Source organism: Salvelinus fontinalis, chromosome 8 (genome assembly GCF_029448725.1).
Source record: "Salvelinus fontinalis isolate EN_2023a chromosome 8, ASM2944872v1, whole genome shotgun sequence".
Taxonomy (NCBI): Eukaryota; Metazoa; Chordata; class Actinopteri; order Salmoniformes; family Salmonidae; genus Salvelinus; species Salvelinus fontinalis.
In genome coordinates this window covers 48,050,187-48,069,868 of record NC_074672.1, presented here as the reverse complement: position 1 = coordinate 48,069,868, position 19,682 = coordinate 48,050,187, and the positions used below count along the sequence as shown (strand labels likewise).

At 49.1% G+C, this 19,682-nt stretch overlaps 1 protein-coding gene across 5 annotated transcripts in view; it reads right to left on the bottom strand.

Moving 5' to 3' along the window:
• Positions 1-97: 97 nt before the first annotated feature.
• LOC129861355 (FYVE, RhoGEF and PH domain-containing protein 1-like) overlaps positions 98-19,682 on the bottom strand; it is a 179,267-nt gene continuing 159,682 nt past the window's right edge. For 3 of the 5 annotated variants that reach the window (XM_055932726.1, XM_055932729.1, XM_055932730.1), the window contains 4 exons: positions 14,039-14,167; positions 11,932-12,090; positions 11,684-11,830; positions 98-7,200 (listed from right to left, as the gene is read on the bottom strand). In XM_055932726.1, the coding sequence (XP_055788701.1) occupies positions 6,931-7,200; positions 11,684-11,830; positions 11,932-12,090; positions 14,039-14,167 (705 nt within the window). In that variant the 3' untranslated portion in view covers positions 98-6,930. The remainder of the gene's footprint in view (positions 7,201-11,683; positions 11,831-11,931; positions 12,091-14,038; positions 14,168-19,682) is intronic. The other 2 variants (XR_008760566.1, XM_055932728.1) reach the window with 2 other exon arrangements.

Here is a 19,682-nt window from a genome sequence, read left to right as displayed (position 1 = left end):
TCGACAATAAAAAACCATATACCGCTGTGTCCTTCACAAAAAGGAGGAAATAACTGTACCCCACATTATGACGTTTAGACTCAATGAGACTAGAACATATTTCCCCAAAAGATTTATTTGCATATTTTTTTTTTGCCAATGTATTTTTCCGTGTCCAGGCCGTTCTGGTTCACTGTAACAACGATGCTAAGATCCTCCTACCGTCCTGACGGTTCATATCAGGGTTTTCTCAACAGAGACCGAGGGATGCGTACGAAATGGGAAACCTGTTCCCTTATATAGTGCACTACATTTGACCAATATGACAGAATTGTATGGGTGACCCAATGGGCCCTGGTCAACAGTAGTGCACTATATATATACTATACCTACAGTATATACTATATAGGGAACATGGTGCCTTTCAGACACAACCCTGGGTGTTGATGAATAACAACAATATAAAAAGTAATGGCAAGACTATGCCAGGCATAGGCATGTGCCAGGCAGACTAGAGCAGAGCAGTGTACAGGCCACTAAGCTGATGACAGGACGTTACTGTGCCAGGCAGACTAGAGCAAAGCAGTGTACAGGCCACTAAGCTGATGACAGGACGTTGCTGTGCCAGGCAGACTAGAGCAGAGCAGTGTACAGGCCACTAAGCTGATGACAGGACGTTACTGTGCCAGGCAGACTAGAGCAAAGCAGTGTACAGGCCACTAAGCTGATGACAGGACGTTGCTGTGCCAGGCAGACTAGAGCAGAGCAGTGTACAGGCCACTAAGCTGATGACAGGACGTTACTGTGCCAGGCAGACTAGAGCAGGGCAGTGTACAGGCCACTAAGCTGACGACAGGACGTTACTGTGCCAGCCAGACTAGAGCAGGGCAGTGTACAGGCCACTAAGCTGATGACAGGACGTTACTATGCCAGGCAGACTAGAGCAGAGCAGTGTACAGGCCACTAAGCTGATGACAGGACGTTACTATGCCAGGCAGACTAGAGCAGAGCAGTGTACAGGCCACTAAGCTGACGACAGGATGTTTCTGTGCCAGTCAGACTAGAGCAGGGCAGTGTACAGGCCACTAAGCTGATGACAGGACGTTACTGTGCCAGTCAGACTAGAGCAGGGCAGTGTACAGGCCACTAAGCTGAAGACAGGACGTTGCTGTGCCAGGCAGACTAGAGCAGAGCAGTGTACAGGCCACTAAGCTGACGACAGGATGTTACTGTGCCAGTCAGACTAGAGCAGGGCAGTGTACAGGCCACTAAGCTGACGACAGGACGTTACTGTGCCAGCCAGACTAGAGCAGGGCAGTGTACAGGCCACTAAGCTGATGACAGGACGTTACTGTGCCAGGCAGACTAGAGCAGGGCAGTGTACAGGCCACTAAGCTGATGACAGGACGTTGCTGTGCCAGGCAGACTAGAGCAGAGCAGTGTACAGGCCACTAAGCTGATGACAGGACGTTACTGTGCCAGGCAGACTAGAGCAGGGCAGTGTACAGGCCACTAAGCTGACGACAGGACGTTGCTGTGCCAGGCAGACTAGAGCAGAGCAGTGTACAGGCCACTAAGCTGACGACAGGACGTTACTGTGCCAGCCAGACTAGAGCAGGGCAGTGTACAGGCCACTAAGCTGATGACAGGACGTTACTGTGCCAGGCAGACTAGAGCAGAGCAGTGTACAGGCCACTAAGCTGATGACAGGACGTTACTGTGCCAGGCAGACTAGAGCAGGGCAGTGTACAGGCCACTAAGCTGATGACAGGACGTTACTGTGCCAGGCAGACTAGAGCAGGGCAGTGTACAGGCCACTAAGCTGATGACAGGACGTTACTGTGCCAGGCAGACTAGAGCAGAGCAGTGTACAGGCCACTAAGCTGATGACAGGACGTTACTGTGCCAGGCAGACTAGAGCAGAGCAGTGTACAGGCCACTAAGCTGATGACAGGACGTTACTGTAAACACACCAGTCACTGCTTCTACCTGTCTGTCTGTATATCCCATTTACCGTAAATTTACAGTAACAATCACACTCCAACATGTTTGTATAAACCTGTAATCACAGTTAAAGTAACACACATGTAACGTGTTTGTTTACACATCTCCCATCAGAGTTAAACTAACACACATGTAACTTGTGTGTATCCCATCATAGTTAAGGTAACAATCATGTAATAATAACAATAATAATAATTTATTACATTTTATAGAATTTCAAAGCGCTTCAAGAGCAACAGGTAACATGTGTGTACTGTATACACGTCCCCATAGTTACGGTAACATCCATAGTTACAGTAACACCCATAGTTACAGTAACACCCATAGTTACAGTAACACCCATAGCTATGGTAACATCCATAGTTACAGTAACACCCATAGTTACAGTAACACCCATAGTTACAGTAACATCCATAGTTACAGTAACACCCATAGTTACGGTAACCCCCATAGTTACAGCAACATCCATAGTTACGGTAACCCCCATAGTTACAGTAACACCCATAGTTACGGTAACATCCCTAGTTACAGTAACATGTCATGTGTGTAGCATGTTTGTATGTCTCATTATTATTTCACAGAATGTTCAAACAAGTTCATGTAGATGTCAATGAAAGCCATTTTTTTTTAAAGTTTGTATATTGTAGTAAATATAGTTGGTAAAATTCCCCAAACATTGCAGATTCCTGATCTTCACACGAGGCACACAGCAGTTGTCCTTGAACGCGTGAGTACCTCTAGTCTTATGACCTTTACAATTGTAAACAAACAGAATGATGTCTTACACTACAGTTCAACAATATGTTTGGAAGTATTGGGGAAATGAATCTGTATAAATAAAACGTACCGTAGTGTATTCCAACGGGACTGTTGTGGAAAAGCTGGAAAGGGAGTTAAATTGTACACAAACAAAAATCCAAATTTATTTTCCGAATTCATGATTGAAGAAAAGTCCAGGATTTATTCCACTACTGAATATATTCCAGCACCATGTCCTACTAGAGATCGTCCTGGCAAATTATTGAACCTGAATTTGTCTGAGGGTTCAATATTACCGGCTATCAGGCGAATTCAAACAATACTTTTGAAGTAAAACCAATAAATCAACACAAACCGCAGTTTTATTTTGTTTTTTAAAAGCGCTTCGATAGACACAAATAATGAAATAAAAAATATGAACTGAGAGCCTCAATCGTATGGTAGTCTCCCTAAGTGTACATCGGTAAAAGCAGACGTAACATGTTGGTGTTGATGGATTATGTCTAAGACGCTATAAGACTGCACTGTAAGGCATGTTGTAACTGTTACCACGGTAATCTAACGAGACAGGAAGTAGCTGTCCCAGCATACTAATTGATATAAACTTTATTCGACAGTGTTGTTATGTGTGCAGACAGCCATGGTCCTGTTGTCTGTGCTGTTTTGTAGACAAGACTGCCACTCATCAACACTCTATAGTGCAGATAGATTAAAGTAGATCTGACACTGCTGTAATTCAACATGAACACTCTTTGACGTGGGGATCGACGTAACCCTAACATATAGGTATTCAGATTGAAACCAACACTCTGAATCGGTGTTCTTGGCACGTGAAGTGGGCGGGCCTGGTCTCAGACCTGTTTGTGCTATCTTGCTAACTCGAGAGTTGTCACCGAGTTGGGTAAAACAGCACAAACAGATCTGGGACCAGGCTAAGTACGGTTAGAGGCTGGATGGACGGCAAGTCAAGTACACACTGGAATGTCAATATTTACACACGTCACCTTACGTCTGGTCTTGTCTATCTGGCGTTATTATACTGTTGCTGGGATATTATACTGTTGCTGGGATACCGAATGTTTCCCTCAGACAACAAAGAGCAATAATAACAAAACAAGAGCAACCCAAAAACAATTTTTCAGCTGTATTTAAAAAAAAAAAATCCATATATACCTTTTGAATTCATCCAATCGACCAATCAATACGTTGAGTTACTAGTTTAGGAGTGAAAAAACAAAAGACAACGTGTCAGTTTAGCCTGGTTCCAGATCTGTTGGTGTTGTCTTGACAACTTCAATGGATGTTGTTATGGATGAGTTGACGAGACAGCACAAACAGACCTGGTACCAGGCTAGTATCTATTCCCCTTTACGTTACGTCATTTACCATCATCATCTTCAGACTAATATACTGCAGTTAGTGGTCATTGAGAAGTTCTGGGATTTCCAAAAGTAGTTCAACCACGGTCATTTGAAGTCCAATCTAGACAGCACCAACATGACAGCAATAACACATGTAACACATTACAGCTCACCCACAAAACTGGGCCGAGAGGAGAATAAATTATATTTACAAATGCAAATGCATGTAAAAAATAAAAAAAATAAAAAAAGTATTTTCAAACATACAACCCAGATTCATCAAAACATCTAAAATACTCAACTTTTTTTTGTTGCTGTTTCATATATACTGTATCATTCTGTACTCTGTATTAACTAGTAAAACACTCTCATAAAGTCAGATACCACTGGTTAGAATGATACAAACACAAGCCATTTCTGGAATCTCTTAGCGCCCCCCCTTCCCCCGCCGCTCTCGCTCTCGCTCTCTGTCTCTGTCTCTGTCTCTGTCTCTGTCTCTGTCTCTGTCTCTCTCTCTCTCTCTCTGTCTCTCTCTCTCTCTCGCTCTCTCTCTCTATTGTAAATCTGTCAACACAACATGCTTTCTCACTCAACAGCACAACCCCATACCAAAGTACCGTAGCCTAAACAGATCAACGGAGATTGGGACGAAGTTGTCAATGTCTCTAATAAGGGCTTCGTTACTTACAATATTATAAATCCATCTCTGACATGAGAAGCTCCATCATATATTACCATGTTTTAGAAAGAGAAATGATTTTATGGACAGTCGTGTCTTTCCATCAGTCTTTCTATACCTCCTCACCCTGTCTCTTCCAGGGACAAAAAGGCGGTAACTAATTCCCTGCTTTCTACAGCCGCTCTTAGTGTAATACAGTCTGTCTCCACTAGGTGGCAGAGGGGTGTGTTATAACACTCGTCAAGACATTGGGACCGATGTTTATTTATTTTTTTAAGTGTTCATCTTTAGGGAGTCAGCAAGATTCTGCAAGTCAGGAACTAACTATCTGCTTTTCAATAAAGAATGTTTTCAGTTATAGATGGGTTCAATCCCTCTATTCATCACTGGGCCCTTGGCTCTAGAGATAAAATGGGCATCGAATGGAATCTTTTAAAGGTTAAAAACACTGAATCTAATTGTAAAAAGTGGGAAACGGGCTCAGAAACTTAACTTTTTCAATTGGAGTCAAACCTCTAAAAATGATATATATATATTTTTTAAATCTTCTTTCAATAGTCTTTACCTGTGGTCATTTAACAACACCCACTTCGTATAAAACAACTTGCCCCGTACAAGAACTTAGCAAACCGTTTTCCATAAAAAGGGACAGTTTCAAATTGAGAATTCTATATTCTAAATTCTATATTCTAAATTCTATATTCTAAATTCTATATTCTAAATTCTATACAGCTGAACCCGATGAGAGAGAGTGCTTGAGGAGGAAGGAGACTGTAACACATTCCCCCAGAGCAGACGTGAAAGGCTATACAGATGTAGGATCTTCATTTGATCACTCTTTTGTGCAAACTTGTAGTATATTCAAAGTTTAAAAACGCTTCTAAGGTTTGTAATTTACACTTTAAAATTTCAATCACTTTAAAATTCAGACTTGATTTGGCGTAACGATTTTCTTTATCAACCCTTACTAAAAAAAAAAAAAGGTTAATTTATTATAATCCACATAATAATTCCCATTTCCTGCTACTGCAGGATTCCAGCTGTAGCAAACTGTCTCATATTATGATCCTCCATCTGGAGCTTAACATCCCCAGGAGCAGACTGTAGCAGGCAGCCATATTGTTTCCTCTTCTCTTCAGCCAAAGGGGGGCCAGGGATTCAGGGACAGTCTCTGTCCGTCCGTCCGTCCAGGGGTCAGTTAGCCCTCAGTCCATTATCACGTTCCAACACTGTCCAGCCCTTCAGGAATCATCTCCTTGCATTAGGAAGAAAGTAACAGATAGGATAGGACAACAATTACCATCACCATCCAAACAACATCCATTTCACACGGAGGAACAGACACTGAAACACAGCTGTAGTGTATAATCACCTTTCTACTTCCTTCTGTGGAGAGTTACACACGTTCAGAACCATAGAACACTCAGAACCATAGAACACTCAGAACCCTAGAACACTCAGAACCATAGAACACTCAGAACCCTAGAACCCTAGAACACTCAGACAGCATAGCAACCACTCAATGTTCTAAACATGACATCGTCACCATGGATTTTGGCAGAGGAAAAACGGTACGGAGGAGGACGTCTGTTCCGTGCTCAGAACGAAAGGATGTAAAAAATCACTATGACACACTAATCTTCATGTAATGTGTTTCTTCTGAAGGGAGGAGGGGAGCAACACTTTACTCTGACTGCCATTGTTTTGTTATTGCAAACACTGGTTCACTAATGAGACGATGAGCAATACACTGACTGAAAGAAACGGACCTGCAGATTATCATGCAACTGACTGATCACTGACATTAAATACAGAGAGGTGTGTGTCTGTGTGTGTGTGTCTGTGTGTGTGTGTGTGTGTGTGTGTGTGTGTGTGTGTGTGTGTGTGTGTGTGTGTGTGTGTGTGTGTGTGTGTGTGTGTGTGTGTGTGTGTGTGTGTGTGTGTGTGTGTGTGTGTGTGTGTGTGTGTGTGTGTGTGTGTGTGTAAATCTGTGTGTGTGTGTTTGTTTGTAAGTTTTAAACTGTGCGTATGTGCTGCTCATGATCTGTACAGTTTGTAGTTTCTAGTTTTTAGTTTGTAGTTTGTAGTTTGTAGTTTTTGTGAGTATACAGCAGATGATCTAATACTGATTTTACGCCTTCTAACCAATCACGTATTCTCTCCCGAGGTTGCAGTCTCCTCCCCTTCCTCCTCTAGCGTCTCTATGATTGAGCCGTGAGCCTGTAGCTCCTCCCCTCTCCCTGCGCGTGATAGGACGTCTGTCCAGCGGCGCTGTAGCTCCTCCCCGTCGGCGCTGAAGTAGAGCGTAAGGTGTGATTGGCTGATTTTGAAGGCAAAGCGGCGTTCCATGCGGTCACATGACTCAGGAAGGGAGACCTCGAAGCCAATCAGAGGGACAGAGCGCTGGGCTTTCACATCCTGGAGGAGGAGGAGGAGGAGGAGGAAGAGGAGGAAGAGGAGGAAGAGGAGGAGGAAGAGGAGGAGGAAGAGGAGGAGGATGAAAACAGAAAGTGGACAGTCAGAATGAGAATCCCTTTCTTTATCCAGAGGAAACTTAAATCAGGATGTTCAGTGGAAGATAAATATATACATACATGTACACAGCTAAGCTTCTCACACATCTCATCTCCCCTGAGGAGCACCGTATATGTAGAGCACCAGTGGTTCATTAGCACCAGTGGTTCCTACAGCGTTCCTACAGCGGTCTAACAGGGGTCTAACAGCGGTCTAACAGGGGTCTAACAGCGGTCTAACAGCTGTCTAACAGGGGTCTAACAGCGGTCTAACAGGGGTCTAACAGCGGTCTAACAGGGGTCTAACAGCGGTCTAACAGGGGTCTAACAGCGGTCTAACAGCGGTCTAACAGGGGTCTAACAGCGGTCTAACAGGGGTCTAACAGCGGTCTAACAGCGGTCTAACAGCGGTCTAACAGCGGTCTAACAGGGGTCTAACAGGGGTCTAACAGGGGTCTAACAGCGGTCTAACAGGGGTCTAACAGGGGTCTAACAGGGGTCTAACAGGCGTCTAACAGGGGTCTAACAGCGGTCTAACAGGGGTCTAACAGGGGTCTAACAGCGGTCTAACAGCGGTCTAACAGGGGTCTAACAGCGGTCTAACAGCGGTCTAACAGCGGTCTAACAGGGGTCTAACAGGGGTCTAACAGCGGTCTAACAGCGGTCTAACAGCGGTCTAACAGGGGTCTAACAGCGGTCTAACAGCGGTCTAACAGCGGTCTAACAGCGGTCTAACAGGGGTCTAACAGCGGTCTAACAGGGGTCTAACAGGGGTCTAACAGGGGTCTAACAGGGGTCTAACACGGGTCTAACAGCGGTCTAACAGGGGTCTAACACGGGTCTAACAGCGGTCTAACAGGGGTCCTACAGCGGTCTAACAGGGGTCTAACAGGGGTCTAACAGGGGTCTAACAGCGGTCTAACAGGCGTCTAACAGGGGTCTAACAGCGGTCTAACAGGGGTCTAACACGGGTCTAACAGCGGTCTAACAGGGGTCCTACAGCGGTCTAACAGGGGTCTAACAGGGGTCTAACAGGGGTCTAACAGCGGTCTAATAGGCGTCTAACAGGGGTCTAACAGCGGTCTAACAGGCGTCTAACAGGGGTCTAACAGGGGTCTAACAGGGGTCTAACAGCGGTCTAACAGGGGTCTAACAGGGGTCTAACAGGGGTCTAACAGGCGTCTAACAGGGGTCTAACAGCGGTCTAACAGGGGTCTAACAGGGGTCTAACAGCGGTCTAACAGCGGTCTAACAGGGGTCTAACAGCGGTCTAACAGCGGTCTAACAGCGGTCTAACAGGGGTCTAACAGGGGTCTAACAGCGGTCTAACAGCGGTCTAACAGCGGTCTAACAGGGGTCTAACAGCGGTCTAACAGCGGTCTAACAGCGGTCTAACAGCGGTCTAACAGGGGTCTAACAGCGGTCTAACAGGGGTCTAACAGGGGTCTAACAGGGGTCTAACAGGGGTCTAACACGGGTCTAACAGCGGTCTAACAGGGGTCTAACACGGGTCTAACAGCGGTCTAACAGGGGTCCTACAGCGGTCTAACAGGGGTCTAACAGGGGTCTAACAGGGGTCTAACAGCGGTCTAACAGGCGTCTAACAGGGGTCTAACAGCGGTCTAACAGGGGTCTAACACGGGTCTAACAGCGGTCTAACAGGGGTCCTACAGCGGTCTAACAGGGGTCTAACAGGGGTCTAACAGGGGTCTAACAGCGGTCTAACAGGCGTCTAACAGGGGTCTAACAGCGGTCTAACAGGCGTCTAACAGGGGTCTAACAGGGGTCTAACAGGGGTCTAACAGCGGTCTAACAGCGGTCTAACAGGGGTCTAACAGCGGTCTAACAGGGGTCTAACACGGGTCTAACAGCGGTCTAACAGGGGTCCTACAGCGGTCTAACAGGGGTCTAACAGCGGTCTAACAGGGGTCTAACAGGGGTCTAACAGGGGTCTAACAGGGGTCTAACAGCGGTCTAACAGCGGTCTAACAGGGGTCTAACAGCGGTCTAACAGGGGTCTAACAGGGGTCCTACAGCGGTCTAACAGGGGTCTAACAGGGGTCTAACAGGGGTCTAACAGCGGTCTAACAGGCGTCTAACAGGGGTCTAACAGCGGTCTAACAGGCGTCTAACAGGGGTCTAACAGGGGTCTAACAGGGGTCTAACAGCGGTCTAACAGCGGTCTAACAGGGGTCTAACAGCGGTCTAACAGGGGTCTAACACGGGTCTAACAGCGGTCTAACAGGGGTCCTACAGCGGTCTAACAGGGGTCTAACAGCGGTCTAACAGGGGTCTAACAGGGGTCTAACAGGGGTCTAACAGGGGTCTAACAGGGGTCTAACAGCGGTCTAACAGCGGTCTAACAGGGGTCTAACAGCGGTCTAACAGCGGTCTAACAGGCGTCTAACAGGCGTCTAACAGGGGTCTAACAGGGGTCTAACAGGGGTCTAACAGGGGTCTAACAGGGGTCTAACAGGGGTCTAACAGCGGTAGGCCGTCATTGTAAATAAGAATATGTTCTGAACTAGTTAAATAAAGGTTAAATAAATAAACAGACTAATAATATTCTGACAACAGTGTAACAAGTCTGACAACAGTCTGACAACCGTCTGACAACAGTCTAACAACAGTCTGACAACAGTCTAACAAGTCTGACAACAGTCTGACAACAGTCTGACAACAGTCTGACAAGTCTGACAACAGTCTAACAACAGTCTGACAACAGTGTAACAAGTCTGACAACAGTCTAACAGTCTGACAACAATCTGACAAGTCTGACAACAGTCTAACAACAGTCTGACAACAGTGTAACAAGTCTGACAACAGTCTAACAGTCTGACAACAGTCTAACAACAGTCTGACAACAGTCTGACAACAGTCTGACAACAGTCTGACAACAGTCTGACAACAGTCTGACAAGTCTGACAACAGTCTGACAACAGTCTAACAACAGTCTGACAAGTCTGACAACAGTCTAACAACAGTCTAACAAGTCTGACAACAGTCTGACAACAGTCTGACAACAGTCTAACAGTCTGACAAGTCTGACAACAGTCTAACAACAGTCTGACAACAGTGTAACAAGTCTGACAACAGTCTAACAGTCTGACAACAGTCTGACAAGTCTGACAACAGTCTAACAGTCTGAAAACAGTCTAACAACAGTCTGACAACAGTCTGACAACAGTCTGACAACAGTCTGACAACAGTCTGACAAGTCTGACAAGTCTGACAACAGTCTGACAAGTCTGACAACAGTCTGACAACAGTCTGACAACAGTCTAACAACAGTCTGACAACAGTCTGACAACAGTCTAACAACAGTCTAACAACAGTCTGACAACAGTCTGACAACAGTCTAACAACAGTCTGACAACAGTCTGACAACAGTCTGACAACAGCCTGACAACAGTCTAACAACAGTCTGACAACAGTCTGACAACAGTCTGACAACAGTCTGACAACAGTGTAACAAGTCTGACAACAGTCTAACAACAGTCTAACAACAGTCTAACAACAGTCTGACAACAGTGTAACAAGTCTGACAACAGTCTAACAACAGTCTGACAACAGTCTGACAACAGTCTGACAACAGTCTGACAACAGTCTGACAACAGTCTGACAACAGTCTGACAACAGTCTGACAACAGTGTAACAAGTCTGACAACAGTCTAACAACAGTCTGACAACAGTCTAACAACAGTCTGACAACAGTCTAACAAGTCTGACAACAGTCTGACAACAGTCTGACAACAGTCTGACAACAGTCTGACAACAGTCTGACAACAGTCTAACAAGTCTGACAACAGTCTGACAACAGTCTGACAACAGTCTAACAAGTCTGACAACAGTCTAACAACAGTCTGACAACAGTCTGACAACAGTCTGACAACAGTCTGACAACAGTCTGACAACAGTCTAACAAGTCTGACAACATTCTAACAACAGTCTGACAACAGTCTAACAAGTCTGACAACAGTCTGACAACAGTCTGACAACAGTCTAACAACAGCCTGACAACAGTCTGACAACAGTCTGACAGTCTGACAACAGTCTGACAACAGTCTAACAAGTCTGACAACAGTCTAACAAGTCTGACAACAGTCTGACAACAGTCTGACAACAGTCTAACAACAGTCTGACAACTGTCTAACAACAGTCTGGCAACAGTGTAACAAGTCTGACAACATTCTAACAGTCTGACAACAGTCTAACAACAGTCTCATAACAGTCTAATAGTGGTATAATAAGTCTAACCACAGTTTAACAGAGGTGTAATAACAGGTTAACAGAAGTGTAATAACAGGTTAACAGAGGTGTAATAACAGGTTAACAGAGGTGTAATAACAGGTTAATAGGGGGGGGGGTGTAATAACAGGTCATCTCACCTGAGGAGCACCGTATATGTACAGGACCAGTGGTTCATTCTCTGGGATGACAAACCAGGCTTTCTGCCAGCCTCTGCCTGCTCCCTTCTCCATGTGGTGGAGGAAGCTACACATCACACTGTTCTCGGCAGCCACCGACGCCTGTTTCTGTAGACCACAGAAGAAGAACCGTCTGAAGTATTTGTTTTATAGAGGTTCTGTTATCTTACCTATACATATAATCTCTGGTCTCTCCTTTAACTACATACCTCTAATATTGACCGTCTTCTGTATGCGCTGCTGGTCAGACTGGCGGGGGAGGGGGGAACCCCGACTAGGGTGGTGTAGCAGTCGATACACACCCTGTTAGCTCTGTTGTTGTCATAGAGTAGACGGGCCCTGAACTCTGAACACTTTCCACACACCACCTGGAAAACACAGAGAATATTTAGGGGACGAGTTCTCTGGCTGGAGTGGAGGAGTTCTTTGGCTGAGGGGAGGAGTTCTTTGGCTGGAGGGGAGGAGTTCTTTGGCTGAGGGGAGGAGTTCTCTGGCTGGAGGGGAGGAATTCTCTGGCTGGAGGGGAGGAGTTCTTTGGCTGGAGGGGAGGAGTTCTCTGGCTGGGGGTGTAGGGGAGGAGTTCTTTGGCTGGAGGGGAGGAGTTCTCTGGCTGGAGGGGAGGAGTTCTCTGGCTGGAGGGGAGGAGTTCTTTGGCTGGAGGGGAGGAGTTCTCTGGCTGGGGGTGTAGGGAAGGAGTTCTCTGGCTGGGGGTGTAGGGGAGGAGTTCTCTGGCTGGGGGGTGGAGTTCTCTGGCTGGGGGGGAGGAGTTCTCTGGCTGGAGGGGAGGAGTTCTCTGGCTGGAGGGGAGGAGTTCTCTGGCTGGAGGGGAGGAGTTCTCTGGCTGGAGGGGAGGAGTTCTCTGGCTGGAGGGGAGGAGTTCTTTGGCTGGAGGGGAGGAGTTCTCTGGCTGGGGGTGTAGGGGAGGTGTTCTCTGGCTGGAGGGGAGGAGTTTTCTGGCTGGGGTGTAGGGGAGGAGTTCTCTGGCTGGAGGGGAGGAGTTCTCTGGCTGGAGGGGAGGAGTTCTTTGGCTGGAGGGGTAAGAGTTCTCTGGCTGGGGTGTAGGGGAGGAGTTCTCTGGCTGGAGGGGAGGAGTTCTCTGGCTGGAGGGGAGGAGTTCTCTGGCTGGAGGGGAGGAGTTCTCTGGCTGGTGGGGAGGAATTCTCTGGCTGGGGTGTAGGGGAGGTGTTCTCTGGCTGGGGGGGAGGAGTTCTCTGGCTGGGGGGGAGGAGTTCTCTGGCTGGGGGGGAGGAGTTCTCTGGCTGGTGGGGAGGAATTCTCTGGCTGGGGGTGTAGGGGAGGAGTTCTCTGGCTGGGGGTGTAGGGGAGGAGGTCTCTGGCTGGGGGTGTAGGGGAGGAGGTCTCTGGCTGGGGGTGTAGGGGAGGAGTTCTCTGGCTGGAGGGGAGGAGTTCTTTGTTTGGGGGGGGGGAGTTCTCTGGCTGGAGGGGAGGAGTTCTTTGTTTGGGGGGGAGGAGTTCTCTGGCTGGAGGGGAGGAGTTCTCTGGATGGAGGGGAGGAGTTCTTTGTTTGGGGCGGAGGAGTTCTCTGGCTGGAGGGGAGGAGTTCTCTGGCTGGGGGGGAGGAGTTCTCTGGCTGGGGGGGAGGAGTTCTCTGGATGAGGGGTGGAGGTGAGAGGACAACATTTCAACCAGTGAGAGAATCAGACACAAGGTCCAGCCAAAAACCACATGGACATCAGAAGAAGCTCAACTCTTCCTCAAAATTACTCAAAATTAAAAACTTTTAATTTTATTACATGAATAGTTTTTCTTAAAGACATGCTCCAGAACTTTAGCGACTTCTAACTTTTTTCTTAAAAACCTCCCGCTTTGGGCTGGATGTATCAATGTGTATTTCATACATGTATAATCTATGAGCAGAAATACTGTCGAACCTCAATTAGCCACGAAATCGATAGTTTGAAAGTGACTGTTTTTTCTGGAAGCTGTTACTGTGCCATTTTCCCACACGTGGGCCAGCGCCCAAGCAATTCGAGTTCTAGCCAATGAGCTTCAACCCCTCACCATTTGAAATGACAGCTAGCAAGATGCACGCACAGCAGAGTGAGAGAGAAAGCAATGGGCGTGGTGCACATACTGTGTCTGAACATACGTGACATAGTACACCATTTTCGGGGACCACTTTTGGCTTGTGAGCCCTATTTTGAGAACTACTGACTAAAAAGTATTCAAAAGTACCAGAGAATCTCTTTAAATCAATAATTTTTTAATATTGAATTGTGTCTAATTCTTCAGCATTAGACCGATTGACAATCTGGTCACATGTACATCACATCATGACTTTGATTGGAAACGTACGTGTCCACAGGCTTTGCAGTGGTGGCGTCTCTTGGTGATGGAGTTGAACGGCTCCTGGCACTTCATACACAGAGTCACCTCCTTCTCCCGGATCGGTGTGGGGGCACGCTTCCCCAGCTCATTACAGTTCTGAGAGAGAAGAGAGGAACAGAGGAAGAGAGAGAGAGACAGAGACAGAGAGACAGAGACAGAGAGACAGAGAGAGAGACAGAGAGAGACAGAGAGAGAGAGACAGAGAGACAGAGACAGAGACAGAGACAGAGACAGAGACAGAGAGAGAGAGAGAGAGAGAGAGAGAGACAGAGACAGAGAGAGACAGAGACAGAGACAGAGAGAGACAGAGACAGAGAGAGAGAGAAACAGAGAGAGAGAGCGAGAGAGAGACAGAGAGAGAGCGAGAGAGAGACAGAGACAGAGACAGAGACAGAGAGAGAGACAGAGACAGAGACAGAGAGAGAGAGAGAGAGAGAGAGAGAGAGAGAGAGAGAGAGAGAGAGAGAGAGAGAGAGAGAGAGAGAGAGAGCGAGACAGAGAGAGAGAGAGGAGGGGGACAGAGCGAGAGAGACAGAGAGAGAGAGAGAGAGAGAGAGAGAGAGAGAGAGAGAGAGAGAGAGAGAGACAGAGAGAGACAGAGAGAGACAGAGAGAGACAGAGAGAGAGAGAGAGAGAGACAGAGAGAGAGAGAGAGAGAGAGAGAGAGAGAGAGAGAGAGATAGAGAGAGAGAGAGAGAGACAGAGACAGAGACAGAGACAGAGACAGAGACAGAGACAGAGACAGAGACAGAGAAAGAGAGAGAGAGAGAGACAGAGAGACATAGACAGAGACAGAGACAGGAGAAATACAATATGATGATCACAGATGGAGGCATTTCAGAAGCTAAAGAGTTGAATTGAATAGTGTTAATAAGGTAAGGGGTTATGCTGGGGTTAGAGGCTAGGGGCTAGGGGTTAGAGGCTAGGGGCTAGGGGTTAGAGGCTAGGTGCTAGGGGTTAGAGGCTAGGGGCTAGGGGTTAGAGCCTATGGGCTAGGGGTTAGAGGCTAGGGGCTAGGGGTTAGAGCCTAGAGGCTAGGGGTTAGGGGTTAGAACCTAGAGGCTAGGGGTTAGAGCCTAGAGGCTAGGGGCTAGGGGTTATGCTGGGGTTAGAGGCTAGGGGCTAGGGGTTAGAGCCTAGGGGCTAGGGGTTAGAACCTAAGGCCTAGGGGTTAGAGCCTAGAGGCTAGGGGTTAGGGGTTAGAACCTAAGGCCTAGGGGTTAGAGCCTAGAGGCTAGGGGTTAGAGGCTAGGGGCTAGGGGTTAGAGGCTAGGGGCTAGGGGTTAGAGGCTAGGGGCTAGGGGTTATGCTGGGGTTAGAGCCTAGGGGCTAGGGGTTAGAGGGTAGGGGCTAGGGGTTAGAGGCTAGGGGTTAGGGGTTAGAGCCTAAGGCCTAGGGGTTATGCTGGGGTTAGAGCCTAGGGGTTAGGGATTAGAGCCTAAGGCTTAGGGGTTATGCTGGGGTTAGAGCCTAGGGGTTAGGGGTTAGAGCCTAAGGCCTAGGGGTTATGCTGGGGTTAGAGCCTATGTGCTAGGGGTTATGCTAGGGTTAGAGCCTAGGGCCTAGGGGTTATGCTGGGGTTAGAGCCTAGGGCCTAGGGGTTATGCTGGGGTTAGAGGCTAGGGCCTAGGGGTTATGCTGGGGTTAGAGCCTAGGGGCTAGGGTTAGAACCTAAGGCCTAGGGTTATGCTGGGGTTAGAGCCTAGGGGCTAGGAGTTAGAACCTAAGGCCTAGGGGTTATGCTGGGGTTAGAGTCTAGGGGCTAGGGGTTATGCTGGGATTAGAGCCTAGGGGCTAGGGGTTATGCTGGGATTAGAGCCTAGGAGCTAGGGGTTAGAGTCTAGAAGCTAGGGGTTATGCTGGGGTTAGAACCTAGGGGCTAGGGGTTAGAGTCTAGGGGCTAGGGGATAGAGTCTAGGGGCTAGGGGTTAGAGCCTATGGGCTAGGGGTTAGAACCTAAGGCCTAGGGGTTATGCTGGGGTTAGAGCCTAGGGCCTAGGGGTTATGCTGGGGTTAGAGCCTATGGGCTAGGGGTTAGAACCTAAAGGCTAGGGGTTATGCTGGGGTTAGAGCCTAGGGGCTAGGGGTTAGAACCTAAGGCCTAGGGGTTATGCTGGGGTTAGAGCCTAGGGCTTAGGGGTTAGAGCCTAAGGCCTAGGGGTTATGCTGGGGTTAGAACCTAAGGCCTAGGGGTTATGCTGGGGTTAGAGCCTAGGGGTTAGGGGTTAGAGCCTAAGGCCTAGGGGTTATGCTGGGGTTAGAACCTAAGGCCTAGGGCTTATGCTGGGGTTAGAGCCTAGGGGCTAGGGGTTAGAACCTAGCCTTACGGGTGGCGCAGTGGTCTAGGGCACTGCATCGCAGTGCTAGCTGCGCCACCAGAGTCTCTGGGTTTATGCCCAGGCTCTGTCGCAGCCGGCTGCAACCGGGAGGTCCGTGGGGCGACACACAGGCTAGGGGTTAGGGGTTAGAACCTAAGGCCTAGGGGTTAGAGCCTAGAGGCTAGGGGTTAGAGGCTAGGGGCTAGGGGTTAGAGGCTAGGGGCTAGGGGTTAGAGGCTAGGGGCTAGGGGTTATGCTGGGGTTAGAGCCTAGGGGCTAGGGGTTAGAGGGTAGGGGCTAGGGGTTAGAGGCTAGGGGTTAGGGGTTAGAGCCTAAGGCCTAGGGGTTATGCTGGGGTTAGAGCCTAGGGGTTAGGGATTAGAGCCTAAGGCTTAGGGGTTATGCTGGGGTTAGAGCCTAGGGGTTAGGGGTTAGAGCCTAAGGCCTAGGGGTTATGCTGGGGTTAGAGCCTATGTGCTAGGGGTTATGCTAGGGTTAGAGCCTAGGGCCTAGGGGTTATGCTGGGGTTAGAGCCTAGGGCCTAGGGGTTATGCTGGGGTTAGAGGCTAGGGCCTAGGGGTTATGCTGGGGTTAGAGCCTAGGGGCTAGGGGTTAGAACCTAAGGCCTAGGGGTTATGCTGGGGTTAGAGCCTAGGGGCTAGGAGTTAGAACCTAAGGCCTAGGGGTTATGCTGGGGTTAGAGTCTAGGGGCTAGGGGTTATGCTGGGATTAGAGCCTAGGGGCTAGGGGTTATGCTGGGATTAGAGCCTAGGAGCTAGGGGTTAGAGTCTAGAAGCTAGGGGTTATGCTGGGGTTAGAACCTAGGGGCTAGGGGTTAGAGTCTAGGGGCTAGGGGATAGAGTCTAGGGGCTAGGGGTTAGAGCCTATGGGCTAGGGGTTAGAACCTAAGGCCTAGGGGTTATGCTGGGGTTAGAGCCTAGGGCCTAGGGGTTATGCTGGGGTTAGAGCCTATGGGCTAGGGGTTAGAACCTAAAGGCTAGGGGTTATGCTGGGGTTAGAGCCTAGGGGCTAGGGGTTAGAACCTAAGGCCTAGGGGTTATGCTGGGGTTAGAGCCTAGGGCTTAGGGGTTAGAGCCTAAGGCCTAGGGGTTATGCTGGGGTTAGAACCTAAGGCCTAGGGGTTATGCTGGGGTTAGAGCCTAGGGGTTAGGGGTTAGAGCCTAAGGCCTAGGGGTTATGCTGGGGTTAGAACCTAAGGCCTAGGGCTTATGCTGGGGTTAGAGCCTAGGGGCTAGGGGTTAGAACCTAGCCTTACGGGTGGCGCAGTGGTCTAGGGCACTGCATCGCAGTGCTAGCTGCGCCACCAGAGTCTCTGGGTTTATGCCCAGGCTCTGTCGCAGCCGGCTGCAACCGGGAGGTCCGTGGGGCGACACACAATTGGCATAGCGTCGTCCGGGTTAGGGAGGGTTTGGCCGGTAGGGATATCCTTGTCTCAGTATGTAAAAATGTAATAAAATGTATGCACTCTACTGTAAGTCGCTCTGGATAAGAGCGTCTGCTAAATGACTAAAAATGTAAATGTAAATGCCTAGGGGTTATGCTGGGGTTAGAGCCTAGGGTTTAGGGGTTATGCTGGGGTTAGAGCCTAGGGCCTAGGGGTTATGCTGGGGTTAGAGCCTAGGGCCTAGGGGTTATGCTGGGGTTAGAGTCTAGGGGCTAGGGGTTAGAGTCTAGGGACAAGGGGTTAGAGGCTAGGGACTAGGGGTTAGAGCCTAGGGGCTAGGGGTTAGGGGTTAGAGGCTAGGGGCTAGGGGTTAGAACCTAGGGTCTAGGGGTTATGCTGGGGTTAGAGGCTAGGGACTAGGGGTTAGAGTCTAGGGACTAGGGGTTAGAGCCTAGGGCCTAGGGGTTATGCTGGGATTAGAGGCTAGGGACTAGGGGTTAGAGTCTAGGGGCTAGGGGTTAGAGTCTAGGGCTAGGGGTTATGCTGGGGTTAGAGCCTAGGGGCTAGGGTTTAGAGCCTAGGGGCTAGGGGTTATGCTGGGGTTAGGGCCTAGGGGCTAGTGTCTAGGGGCTAGGGGTTATACTGGGGTTAGAGCCTAGGGGCTAGGGGTTATGCTGGGGTTAGAGCCTAGGGGCTAGTGCCTAGGGGCTAGGGGTTATGCTGGGGTTAGAGCCTAGGAGCTAGGGGTTAGAGTCTAGAAGCTAGGGGTTATGCTGGGGTTAGAACCTAGGGGCTAGGGGTTAGAGTCTAGGGGCTAGGGGTTATGCTGGGGGTAGAGCCTAGGGGCTAGGGGTTAGAGTCTAGGGGCTAGGGGTTATGCTGGGGTTAGGGCCTAGGGGCTGGGGTTAGAGTCTAGGGGCTAAGGGTTATGCTGGGGTTAGGGGCTAAGGGTTAGAGTCTAGGGGCTAAGGGTTATGCTGGTGTTAGGGGCTAGGGGTTAGAGTCTAGGGGCTAAGGGTTATGCTGGGGTTAGGGGCTAGGGGTTAGAGTCTAGGGGCTAGGGGTTATGCTGGGGTTAGCTGCTAGGGGTTATGCTGGGGTTAGAGTCTAGAAGCTAGGGGTTATGCTGGGGTTAGAGCCTAGGGGCTAGGAGTTAGAGTCTAGGGGCTAGGGGTTATGCTGGGGTTAGAGCCTAGGGCCTAGGGATTATGCTGGGGTTAGAGGCTAGGGCCTAAGGGTTATGCTGGGGTTATAGTCTAGAGCCCAGGGGTTATGCTGGGGTTAGAGGCTAGGGCCTAGGGGTTATGCTGGGGTTAGAGCCTAGGGGTTATGCTGGGGTTAGAGCCTAGGGGCTAGGGGTTAGAGGCTAGGGCCTAGGAGTTATGCTGGGGTTAGAGCCTAGGGGCTAGGGGTTATGCTGGGGTTAGTGGCTAGGGGCTAGGGGTTAGAGCCTAGGGGCTAGGGTTTATGCTGGAGTTAGAGCCTAGGGTCTAGGGGTTAGAGCCTAGAGGCTAGGGGTTATGCTGGAGTTAGAGGCTAGGGGTTATGCTGGAGTTAGAGCCTAGAGGCTAGGGGTTATGCTGGAGTTAGAGGCTAGAGGCTAGGGGTTGTGCTGGGGTTAGTGGCTAGTGGCTAGGGGTTAGAGCCTAGAGGCTAGGGGTTATGCTGGAATTAGAGCCTAGAGGCTAGGGGTTATGCTGGGGTTAGTGGCTAGGGGCTAGGGGAGAGGGAGTGTAGTTCTAGTGGTTAGGGGTTAGGGCCTAGGGGCTAGGGACTATGGGCTAAGGGTAAGGAACTTGGGGCTAGAGGTTACGGATTAGGGGTTAGGGACTAAGGGTATTCTTGTATTTTATCTTATAGGTGAGTTGGAGGGGCTAGAGGTTAGGGG